Source organism: Aplysia californica, unplaced genomic scaffold (genome assembly GCF_000002075.1).
Source record: "Aplysia californica isolate F4 #8 unplaced genomic scaffold, AplCal3.0 scaffold00001, whole genome shotgun sequence".
Taxonomy (NCBI): domain Eukaryota; kingdom Metazoa; phylum Mollusca; class Gastropoda; order Aplysiida; family Aplysiidae; genus Aplysia; species Aplysia californica.
In genome coordinates, this window is record NW_004797271.1 from 1,220,779 (window position 1) to 1,233,204 (window position 12,426).

The 12,426-nt window shown below is 38.7% G+C and overlaps 1 protein-coding gene across 1 annotated transcript in view; it reads right to left on the reverse strand.

The window, feature by feature from the left end:
• The window catches only part of LOC101857372 (kynurenine--oxoglutarate transaminase 3), a gene marked incomplete in the record, with an annotated part of 32,775 nt that extends 20,627 nt beyond the window's left edge, over positions 1 to 12,148 (reverse strand). Inside the window, 2 exon segments of the mRNA XM_035968560.1 lie at positions 4,817 to 4,982; positions 11,665 to 12,148. Coding sequence (XP_035824453.1) covers positions 4,817 to 4,945 — 129 coding nt within the window.
• Between the last annotated feature and the right edge of the window lie 278 nt (positions 12,149 to 12,426).

Sequence of the window (12,426 nt, forward strand, 5' to 3'; positions counted from 1 at the left end):
CACACGCAAGTTCTGTATGTGTACGCTTGTGCGTGCGCGCGCGCGCGTGTGTGGGTGTGTATGTAATAGTAATAATAATAATAACAATAATAATGATAAATAGTATTTATGCTGCGCATTTCTATTTTTAAAAAAATTCTCAATGCGCATTACCTTTATAAAAATAACACATCTTAAAAATTAATGGACACGTATGTACGTAAAACATAGCAATATGCATAACAATTTATATGAGATAGTCACGCAGTGACCTTGGCAATGTGTTCACCAACAAAAAAAAAAAAAATGCAATAAAAACTCACGAACGATCACAATAAAACTGAAACTTGAATTGCAAGAAACATTCAATAAAAACATTCGTTCTCTATAAATAGAAAAACATTTCCGTTCTCTCTGTTTCTCTCTCCCCCCCCCCCCCCCCCCACCTCTCTCTCTCTTTTTTTCTCTCTCTCCCTCTCTCTATCTCCCCCCTCTCTGTCTCTCTCTCTCTGTGTCTCTTACACACACACAACACACAAACACACACACACGCACACACACACACACACACACACACACACACACACACACACACACATTTCTTCAGTCTCACGGTCGGGCATGCATGTTCATCGTTTTGACATGTATGCATTTGTGAATAAGAAATGCTTCAGTTGTTTTTTGGAAAACGTGAATAGTAGGGGCATTCTTAATTTTATATGAGAATCCGTTCCATACATGGGGACTAAAGAACAAAAAGGAACGCTCGTATGTTTTGTAATTTTTGTATTTATTTTATGTTTGTATTCAAAGAATTAGATTGTCAGCGGCAGACCCAAGGCCTCTGGGTGGATGATATAATTCCATGAATTGTTTTAGATAAATAGGTACAGTATCATTTATACACTTAAAAATTCCATGAATTGTTTTAGATAAATAGGTACAGTATCATTTATACACTTAAAACATAAAAAGGCAGTTCGATATCCTTCTCATAATCAGTTTTGCCACTTGATTTTAGAGTACTAGTGGTACATTATGTATTAAGATAAGATAAGATAAAATAAGATAAGATAAGAGTACTAGTAGTACATTATGTATTAAGATAAGATAAGATAAGATAAGATAAGATAAGATAAGATAAGATAAAATAAGATAAGATAAGATAAGATAAGATAATACTGTTTTGTCCCTGTGGGGAATTTTTAAAATATCATCTCTTATGTGTAATGTGTGTGAATGTGTAAGTGTGAGTGTGTGTAAGCGTGTGCATGAATGCATGTGTTTACGAGTGTTTATGTCTGTGTATGCTAAGTATGTACATGTACGTATGTGTTCGTGAGTGTTGTGTATATTACGTGGGAGTTCCTGTGTGTATAATTTGTGTGTGAGTGTGTATATGTTTTGCCATGTTTCTCCACCTATATAAAATGATGTCTACATACAGCCAGTTTGCTCTGACACAGTGTAGGTCAAAGAGAAAACATAAATTATAAATGGTAATGTTTTAAACCACAGTCGACACAATTAAGATTAGCCTATTTAGATGGCGGGCTGCTTCAACCCTGCCTGTCATGACCAGCCAGGACTGAGAGGGACACAACATCCCAACAGATAAATATGTGTGGTGGCCTGGGACAACCAGATGTATAGTCATTTTTTACAACATCTGAAGCAGATACTGACATTTAACGTGAAAACCCTTTCCTTCCCTCCAAGCTGCAATTTTAATCTTTAAAATAACTCGATATTTCACTGAGCCAAGCATATCATTTTAGGTTAGAATTAAGAACTGTGCGAAGCACAAAGCTGAGAGAAAGGGACATATGAATAAACATGTTTATTTTCCTGCTCATTTGGGGGAAATATTTCAAAACAAGTAACAGACACTTTTGAAGGGGACAATTCAGACAATGGGCTTTCAAATAATCAAAGTGTCTTTTATAGAGACGGAAAACAAGCAGAACTTGCAAATGTTTGGATGACTAGACATATTTCCAATGCTTTCACAAGTCATAAACACAGTTAGGCTACTGAAGCTACTTTTTCTTGCATTATTACCTTTTCTCAATTACTTTCTCCTTATTTTCTTTTCTTTGAACTTTCTGTTGTTTTACTTGTCTTGTGTTGCCCAAATTTTGCTACTACTCTTAAAGAATTGTAGAAGAAATGTTCTGGAGTTAACTTGTCACCAAAGTAAGTCCAAGAAGATCATGTGGGTGACACTGTAATGACTCAAAGAGAATATCTGTGCTTCTAAAAACTCAAGGTAGAAAAGTGCATCAGCCCAACAGGGAACCACCAGTCTATTGAAACATTTTGTTCATATTTGGGGACCAGACCAGATCATCAATGATTTATTTATAGAGGCACCAGCCATCCATGTCTAGGTGCTGTTTAAGCCTCTTTTTCCTGTATTCGGATTAATAATATCTTTTTGCCAATTTATTGCTTCCGCTTCTATGTACCCCATATCTATGGTTCTCAACCTGGAAATCGCCTATAATTCGCTGTAATTGCCTCCCCCCTCCCCCCACCCCCTCTCATCACCCGCCCCCCTTCATGGTGTCATCATTTATGTTACCGTCTATTTTTATCGATAACACGTTTATGGATTAAGGGCAGTATTAATGATAATTAAGAAAAAAAAACCCCCATCAATTAAATAATAAATAAATAAATAAATAAATAAATAAATAAATACATAAATAAATAAATAAATAAATAAATAAATAATGCTAATGATTATCATAATACAAATATTGATAATAAGAAGAAAAAGAAGAAGAAGAAGAAGAAGAAGAAGAAGAAGAAGAAGAAGAAGAAGAAGAAGAAGAAGAAGAAGAAGGAGAAGGAGAAGGAGAAGGAGAAGGAGAAGGAGAAGGAGAAGGAGAAGAAGAAGAAGAAGAAGAAGAAGAAGAAGAAGAAGAAGAAGAAGAAGAAGAAACACGGTCATAACATCAATGTAAAAAACAATAATAATAACAATAGAATTGATTTGAGTAAAATAATGAAATAATATTAAAATAATAAATGGAGCAATATTATTATAAATCAAAATTTCTAAAAGGACACTACTTGGAATCCGCCGATTGTATGGGATCAGATACCTTGTATGAATATGTTAAATTAGGTAATTCAATCCATACAATTTGAGGTTATATGTTCAGATCACCATTCTTTTTTTTTTAAAGAGGAAAGCAGATGTCTATTCTCATTTTGTGTTTGGTCATTCTATTGAGTTACATTTCATATTTGGGATGCAGCCAGGAATAGAAGACTTTGTCAGATGCGGGTACACCCTCTGCTGAATTTATGCTGTGGTGGGCATAGGACAGGTGGAAGCATGACAACCTTTTAAGATAAGACATTTTAAGTTGGTCTTGAAAGACTGGGTGCTTCAGAAACCTTTGACAGACTTAAGCTGTAGTTATTTAATCAAAAGAAGACATGTCTGCAGCTTGGAAGAAAAAAATGAGAAACATGTCAAATGTCTGTGGCTCTTTGTCAGGATAGGTTCAAACTGCACAGAGTAATAAAAACTAACAAAAAAACTTTACAGTCTGTGTTAACATTTGTCCTCACCCAAAGTTGTTAATTTTGTTCTTTTCATTTTTTAAGAAATCAAACACCAATTCACAGCAGTTAAATTTGGTTTACATAAACTGCTCTTAAATGTTATTTGTCGGTTATATTTCACTGTCACGAAAAAAGATGATGAAAAGTAGCCTATGAAATTGATAAGTGATGAAATTAGGTAAAATACTGATATGTGTTGTGGTTTTTGGGCTGTATCTTGACTATCAGCTCTGCATCTTCCTCCTAGTTTTTCCAACCTACAGGACAATAATAAAAAAACTCCCCCCAAAAAACCCCACTACGCTGGAATCAAACTCCGGTCTTTTGTACGCAGCGAAGAAGAGTTAAACAAGTTTATACCACATACTCTGGTAGGGCAGATGAGAATTTCAAATTATTGTCAAGAGGGTCAACAGGATAACTTGACTGGTATCTGTGGCGTAGCGGTTAAGTGCTGTAACACGCAGAAGAGAGTTTGATTCTCGTATGGGGAGTTTTAAACAATCAAATACAGTCGAACCTGCTCTAACAGCCACCTGTATTATAATGGCACTGTGTAAGATGGCCACCTGTCTACTACAGCCACATTTCTCCTTGAAGAAAGGTGACTGTCTCATACAGGTTTGACCGTATCTCCATCGGTCGCAGAGACATTGCATCACTCTCAGCTCAGGCAGGATCGAAGCAGCCAATCTAAAAAAATAATGATTCAACCCTGCCCACAAAGGCCAACCTAGGCAAAGAGGGATACAACATCCCATTGGACAGACAAAGAAACTTGATAAAAAAAGCTTCCCCACATCGGAATCAAACCCATGTTCAGTGTACAACAGAAAAGAGACTAGACTCTATACAGCAATCTCCGGTTCCCTGTTTAGAAGGAAGCCTAGGAAGTTTACAGCGAGCCCGCTCACAACAATAGTCATACTGCTCCAGGAACAAAGAACAAAGTAAGACACTACATAATATACACATCATATCACCAATGCGTTTCAATAGAATCTATCTGCAAATGGAGCATTCAGATACTTTTGAGAAAATTTGAAAAAAACTTTTTTTAAAAATTAGTCTAATCTCTTTTTAGTGTCTTGATTTTTACAATTTATTCTAAGTTGTCATGAATTATTGATGCAAATTAAAATGCAAGAGTTGATTTTAAGATTGTCAAATGCCTTAAGGCTGGTGTTTTCAAATTTGATTCCATACATAGATAGCAGAACTGCAATGGCGATATACGTATCATACGAGTATAACTTACCCTTGTCTGGAATGAAGTAGCAGCACTGACAGATCCGAGAGCCACCTTCTCAAACTGACTCAGGTTGGACGCCACTCTCGCACATGTGGAGCTTCTCACACAGAGCAGCAGATGAGACAGACCCTTCATCGGAAACGTTTTGCACCTGCAGACAACCGCTTTGACACTAGAAGTAGAAAGAAAAGTCAACAATAATAAATTTGGCTGTTAATGTCAGAACAAAGCAGTGCTGTTCCAGCTGAGCTTCCGTGTAAAAAAACATAATGTCAAGCACATAACAATAGGAACAGTTAGAGATCTTGTCAGCGGTCTGAATTTTTCATGATTCCAACATCTGGTGCGCTGTGCGCAATGATCATCACTGAAGAAAAAAGAAGCTTCACTCAAAGCGGGCAGTTGGTGGGTGTCATCAAACTCTCTCTTTGGTCTTCTTTTGACAGCCAGCTATTATTCTAGTTTTGAAAGTGTTTTAAATCCTCACTGACAAAATTTTGATCACCTTGTAGCGACTTGGTTACACGACACCAGCATGCAGAGTAGTCCAGTTAAACTAATGTTCTTTTATTGTTAATGTGCACAGGTGTATATATAAGGAGCTTGTAAATAAATGTTAATTCGTCTGTACTTATAGTTCACAAATCGACGTTCTGTCAAATCTCAACAGCCGAGGAGGTGGACTACCTAGACCCTTGCTATCAGGGCTAACCCTAGCAGATTGTGATCCATCATCCCACCAGACAGACAGAGAAACTCGATAAAAATAACTTCCCCACTCGGAAATTGAACTCACATCTTTAGCATACGAGGACAGGGAGCCCAGCAGCTACATGGCAGACAGCAGTATAAACTGCAGTAAACTATGCACAAAATTACAAATCTGTACAAAATGAAGACACCAGGAAAAACAATGTGAGTGCTCTTTTATTCTAACCACAACTTACCCCCTTTCATTCTTTCTTTAAAAAAAAAAACATATTTCATTTCTCAAACTTTTTAAAGATGATGCTTCTGTGGGTGAGGTTTGGAGAGATTTTCTGAGTATCTCAGTCTGTCTGCTGGGACCTTTTATCCTTCTCAGCACAGGTTTACCCTGACAGGCAGGGTTGACACCTCCTAAATGATCTATATTGAATCAACGGGGGCATTAAAACTCCTGCCAAAAGCAAACTAACAGAAACTTTAAAAATCTACAAAAAGCAAACTAACAGAAACAGCAGCTTATTTATTATGCAATATTATTCCATATCTAGAAATAAGCAGAATGTAGACACAACGCAAACACTTTATTAACACTCCACACATCGATTTACACTCCAGATTCTCCTTGCCATCTTCTGATTCATCACTCAAGACCAGCAGTACAAATTCAACACGAGCAAGCATCACCCATTGCTCATTAAGATCCTCTGGCTATGACTAAATTATGAAAATATATACTAACAAACTGACAGTCTAATAAAATGTTACATTCAAAGTAGCCTTAGCATTACAATGAATTTCAACCTCACGGAGCCTGAAGTACAGTACAGTTCCTCTCATTATAAATATGAACTTGCATAGCTAAGAGTAAGTGAAGAATTCATTTTACAGTATAGAGACCTGATTATCAAAGTTATAGTAGGCCTACATCATTCGAGCTAGGCTTTTAATTTGTTTCAGCTCTCATTGCTTTCTACACCAACAACACTACAACACTGGCTCATGAATATTCTACTACCATTTAATACACACAAATGTCTCACACTCTCCCTGCATGGCCCTTCTTTGTCACTGTTAACTGTTATAGCGAGCCCGCTCACAACGATGGTTACATTTCCTGATTTTTTCCTCCCAATGTTTCCTCTGACCTGGCATTCTCAAACATTTTTGTACACCAAGAAGCACCAGCAGTGGAATTTTAGTTGCAGCAGGGGATTCCCCGCTGAGTGCCTTATCAGGCTGGGACCACAGGCGTTGGCTCCCTGTCATTCATCTGGCAGGGCTGACTTGATTTTCGGTACTTTTTAATTTAGAGTTTGAGGTGTATCCTTGTACTTATATATGGTAATTATTGGTAATTATTATTTACAGTACCCAAAGTACAGTAGTCTCCGCCTAAGATCCCGGTGCTCGGGAGCAAGGAAATGCGGGATCTTAGGCGAACCGGGATCTTAACCGACGAACCCAGGGAAGAATCTATGGCGACTCATGTTAAGGCTCACAATCGATAAAATGGTCTCCCTCCACTCTAAGATGAACTGGCGTGCCCCCTTGGTGGGTTTATGGCATATGGCGAGCGAAGAGTGGTTAACTTTGATGACCTATCGCAGTGCATAGGGGCATGAGGCGAGCCTTTTTCACTTATTATCCTATCATGAGTCTCAAGATCTACGCTTTTCCAGATACCCCTCCCCTTTACCTGTCATAAATTTACAGCCTTCCATCTCTGACCAAGTTCCCCCCCCCCCCCAAACCGCCTTTGTCGTTACACACCATTACGTTGTGAACACACCAATTAAAATTTAGTCTGTCTCGCAAATTCGGGAGTAGAGACAGGTGCTAATGGTCGAGGAAGAGTTCACAGTTCAATGTGATCCCGCCTGGAGCGAACGTGTAGGCCCTACCCACCCAGCGAGTGATGTAAGTTTAGGGGGAGAGCTCAGGTGTGAGTGCGATGTTCGGGGAAAACAAACGTGTCAGTCAGTTCACACACCGGTGTGATCCCGTTTGGGGCAAACATTGTATCGCTTCATCGAGTTTTACAATGTGTATGTGATCACATTCCCGATAGTCGCTGATCTTTGACGCGACTGACATTTTATATTGATCTCAACTTTTCACTCTTGGTTGATCGGCTGTCCCGCGGGTTTTTGTTCCGCAAACTATGATCTGAAATGCGGGATCTTAGCCGAATGTTGACCTTCAGAGTGAATCAGAGCGGGATCTTAGGGGTGACTTTTGTATAGTAAAAATTCTGTTTTCTTAAAACAGCGGGATCTTAAGCGAACCGGGATCGTAAGCGGTGGGATCTTAGGCGGAGACTACTGTATCCATCTCTGCTCTTGAGACTCCAAAAAGAACAAACATTGTTATTTGTCTGATTATAATTTCGTTAGATCCTTTGAAGCTCTGAAGTAGGGAATGATAAATTGCTAATTTGTTTTGACAAGTGTGGATGAAAAAAAATCAATATTAGAATAACGGCTCAACATTGGGATATGAACAATATTATAACATAGACGGAGGTACCCACAGAAGGATGTATCTGTGCAGATGACAGACAGTTGAATCTGCACCTTAATCCAACTAGCACACAATTTGCTCAGAATTATTTTGAGACCTCACACTCGTAATTCCTTCACATACAACTTTATATGTCTAATACAATCATGAATATCTGCATACATTTGAAAACATAAGTTTGTACAAATGTATACTGTGGTCTGTCTACACGGAAGTACGAATCAATTTTAGAGCCAGAATACATACAACGTAATACAGGGACAGTATCTATAATAACACTCAAGAAATTCTTTTCTTTTCATTAAAACTTTAAGTCCCTAGGTTTTATAAGTTGACTGAAGAATGGGGGTAACTTGAAGTAACAGGTATATTTCAGAAAAATTTCTAGCTTTCCACAGTGACACCTGAATCAGCACCAATTTTTCAAGCTTTTCTTTCTGTTTGTTCTATGACCATTAGCAAAGACTGAACATGTTCTGATTCCTTCACATTCATAAGTGCCTACACACACTTCCAACACAAAAACTAAGAATGTCATTTTGTACATATTCCAAACAAAAAGTATTCTCAGTCCACATAATTACAAAGATTTGTGTTTTTCAATGATCACATATATATATTTCTTTCTAAGTCGAGTGCAGACTGCCACATACACGACATATCATGAACAAACACAAAGTGTCTTTCTGGTGCGTGTATCATTGTAAAGCAGGCAGGAGCCAACACAGAGTATTTTGTCAAAAAATGCAGATGTGCATCTTTTCTTCTCTTATAGGGCCTATAACTTGCCTATTATATATAACCTCCAAGGTTTTTTATGGTAAAAGACATGGACATGATATATTCATAGTCTGTTAAACACACATTTCGGAGAGATCTATCAAGTCGTCTTTAAATAAACAATCATTTTTTCATATGTATGTAACTAAAAGTAGGAGGACAAATTGGGTGCTCTACAAACACTTGTCTAGAACCAAAAATAAAATATGGATAAGAAAATAACCATTCCAAAAAAGAATAAATCTTGAAATATTGAGCTTTAATTACATATTAGTGTAATGGCTTGCTGTGTGGGATGGGGAAGAAGTTATTATATCGTTTAAAAAGTTGACAAAAGTGCACAGTTTTACACTGACTCCAGCAAAGCCACTTCATGGCTAATGCTAATTAACCCCGAGCCGAGGAGCTTCAGTGGGCTGTTAAGTTACACAAACTAAAAGTAACAAAATTAAGCAAAAAGTAACGCCGTGAGAAAGATTGTAAGTTCACCAACATTATTATCATATGGTGATCTAATATTTTTAACATTTATCATAATTGGTAAACCAACGCAAGACACTGGCAGTAAAATTCAGGTATAGGACTTCCGTAACAAGCGATCAATATGAAATCTAGTATCTAACGGGTCCTAACCCTAGCCCTACCTGGTGTTTCTTTTTTCCGAAACCTACAGAAACCTTCTGAAACCATCCGAAACTTCCAAAACCATCCGAAACCTACCGAAACCATGGTGTGAAATCTGGAAAACTCCGGAAAAATTTTTCTATTTGGTTTAATTACGTCCAACCTCACCGACACGTGGATAGTGAAAGGGGATTAATTCATGTGGTCATAAAACTTTATTAAACTCATCAAAAAATCGCATCAATTTGCTATAAAAGATAAGGCCTGTTTTTCATTGTTCTCTTTCACTATTAACTCCCACGGCACACTCGCGTGACCTCAGTTTAGACCCCAGCACCCCAACGCCCAAGCTTGCGGGCGACATAAGTGGGTCATCGATCGATAAGAACATTTTTCCGATTAAGCCTGCAGGACCAGATCAGTTACGGAGGACAATAACGCTGAATAGTTGAGGAAACAGTAATAAGAAAGGAAGCAAGAAAAGAAAAAAACAACAACAACACACACACAGAAATAGTTAACTCAAGGATATCAGCATGGCTTCTCCAAAATGTCTGAACTTATTCACTCACTAACTACTTACAGATTCCGGCAAGGCTAGCTTCAGTACTCATACGAGCTTGAGTATGTATTCAAGATTGTATTCTTTTGGTCAGAAGGTTTCAGATGGTTTTGGAAAAAAAGAAGCACCCGCCCTCACCGTAACGGTTGCCCTCCTCCTAGCTCTAAACCTAACAATAATCCTATCTAAATTGACCTAACAATAACCCTAGAAATAACAACCTCCCCCTCCCCCGCGCCCCTCCGAAGTCGAAAGATGAAAATTATCATGAATTTTAAAAAAAAGATTTTGATGGCCATTGATTATAATCTAGATCTAATCTAGATTTCATTTTCATAGTGGTCACTCGTCACAGAATTCCTTCCAAATCCAGACTCTAGATCAAGAACATAGATAATAAAATGGGAAAGAAACAAATTAAAAGATGACACTGCGCATCAGTAAAGCTACACTACAAGATCTACTGTGCACTGTGTGTTATAGTGTGATTGAAGTTAAAAATGCTATAGATCTAGCGATCTACTCAGTTTTCCTTGCATGAAAGCTGCAACGGGCACCTAGCACACCTCTGTGATTGGCCCAAGTGTAGAGATAACATATATTTCCGCCATCTATTTTTGTCGTCTTCCGGGGTTTCCCCTAAGACTCTTGGGTTTCCCTTGCCAATAACTGACTATATCTCGCCATTTTTGTTTTTGTTTTTTGTGTATTAATTTATTAAAAATCTTTTATAAAAACAATCTCAGCAATTATCGCTCCATAAATTTACCTTCTTCTCTAAGTTGTACACACATGCTCGCACACACACATACATACATGCGCGCGCACACAAACACACACGCACGCACACACACAGACATGGTATCGCGTGCGCACACACACAGCCCACGCAGTCTGCTATGAAACCTAGAGATGTAGCCCATCAAGCCAACTGGCGAGGGAAGCCCCAGAAGACGACAAAAATAGATGGCGGAAATACTTCATCTCTATATTTGGGCCAACCACAGAGGTGTGCTAGGTGCTCGCTGCAGCTTCATGTGTCTTCTTTCCATTTATGCAGTGTGTCCAACCTTGGATTCCTTTTAATATAGGACACTGTACACGACTGTAGGCCAACTGAACTGTACTCCTGTGTAAATGTTATTGTTATCTCTAGATTTAGATCTAGACTTTCAGAGATGTAGTATCTTGCACAAGCTTGCAACAGAGGACAATGCATCCTGGGTGCTTTTTCGGTAGTTCCCACCCCCGGCTTATTAAAGCCTAGATCTAGATCTACGTCTGATGCGCGGTGAGCTAAGATATCAAACCTAACAAATGCAAAACATCAAATTATAAATGGTAAAATCAGGGGGGGTGGGGGCATGATGCCCCCCTGAAACCCCCCACCATATTTTTATTAGGTCAGGGGAGCCCCCCTGAAACCCCCCACCATATTTTTATTAGGTCAGGGGAGCCCCCCTGAAACCCCCCTACTCTTGAGGCCAAAACCCGCGAATAACAATTGCGGGGTGGGAACTACCGAAAAAGGGCCGCATTCTGTACTGTACTGTTTTCAGAATTAACATAATATCAAATTTATATTTTAATCAAGTTCCTTCTTCTGTTGTTTCTCTACTCCAGCAAGCATGAAAAGTGCATGGAAACTTTGTAAACTTACATTAAAAAATGCAGTAGATCAACACATCAGTTACAACTTCATCAAATTCCCTCGAGCGTTGTCAATCGACTGGAATGGAATTGTGTGAGCCGTGACTCTGCCAGTTGGTAGGGAAGGGTAGCGAAGGCCAAACTTTTGCTAGATCTAGATCTAGATATCTCTAGATCTATATCTAGTTCGTCCCCTAGTTCGGATGCCCGGCTTGCGTAGGCCTAGACTTAGAGTGAGCAAGAGCCTCGAGCGAGGATGGCAACACATCTGCTACACACATTAATCATTATAGATGCACACGCTGCAATATTATTAAAACACAAAGCCAATCGGATAATGATATGCAGTACGTTTCCAATGATGTCAAACTGACGAATTTCCACGGTCCACAGGGCCTAGCCTAGTCTGTTTGGTAGAAAACTTGACTCAATTCAGTCAATTCTAGATGGTGAGTTGTCCTTCAAGTCTAATTCTGTGGTCGTTCTGCGTCTTCTTGTGGTGGAGGACTGAGTAGATTTAGCTTCAAGTTCACGCAGTAAAGAGTGGGCTGGATCTAAGTTTTTCGGTAGCGAAATGCTTCGATTTTCATGGAGGGAACGAGAGAGAGAGAGAGAGAGAGAGAGAGAGAGGGAGGGAGGGGGGGGGAACTGATATATACTTACCCTGTAATTAAGACCTTAAATTTTCTGCAATTCCTAATAGGCTTAATAAAACAACGTTTTGAGGGTTTACAAACAAGTGCGTCTCTTTGTTTGAACGTTTCATTGTTGG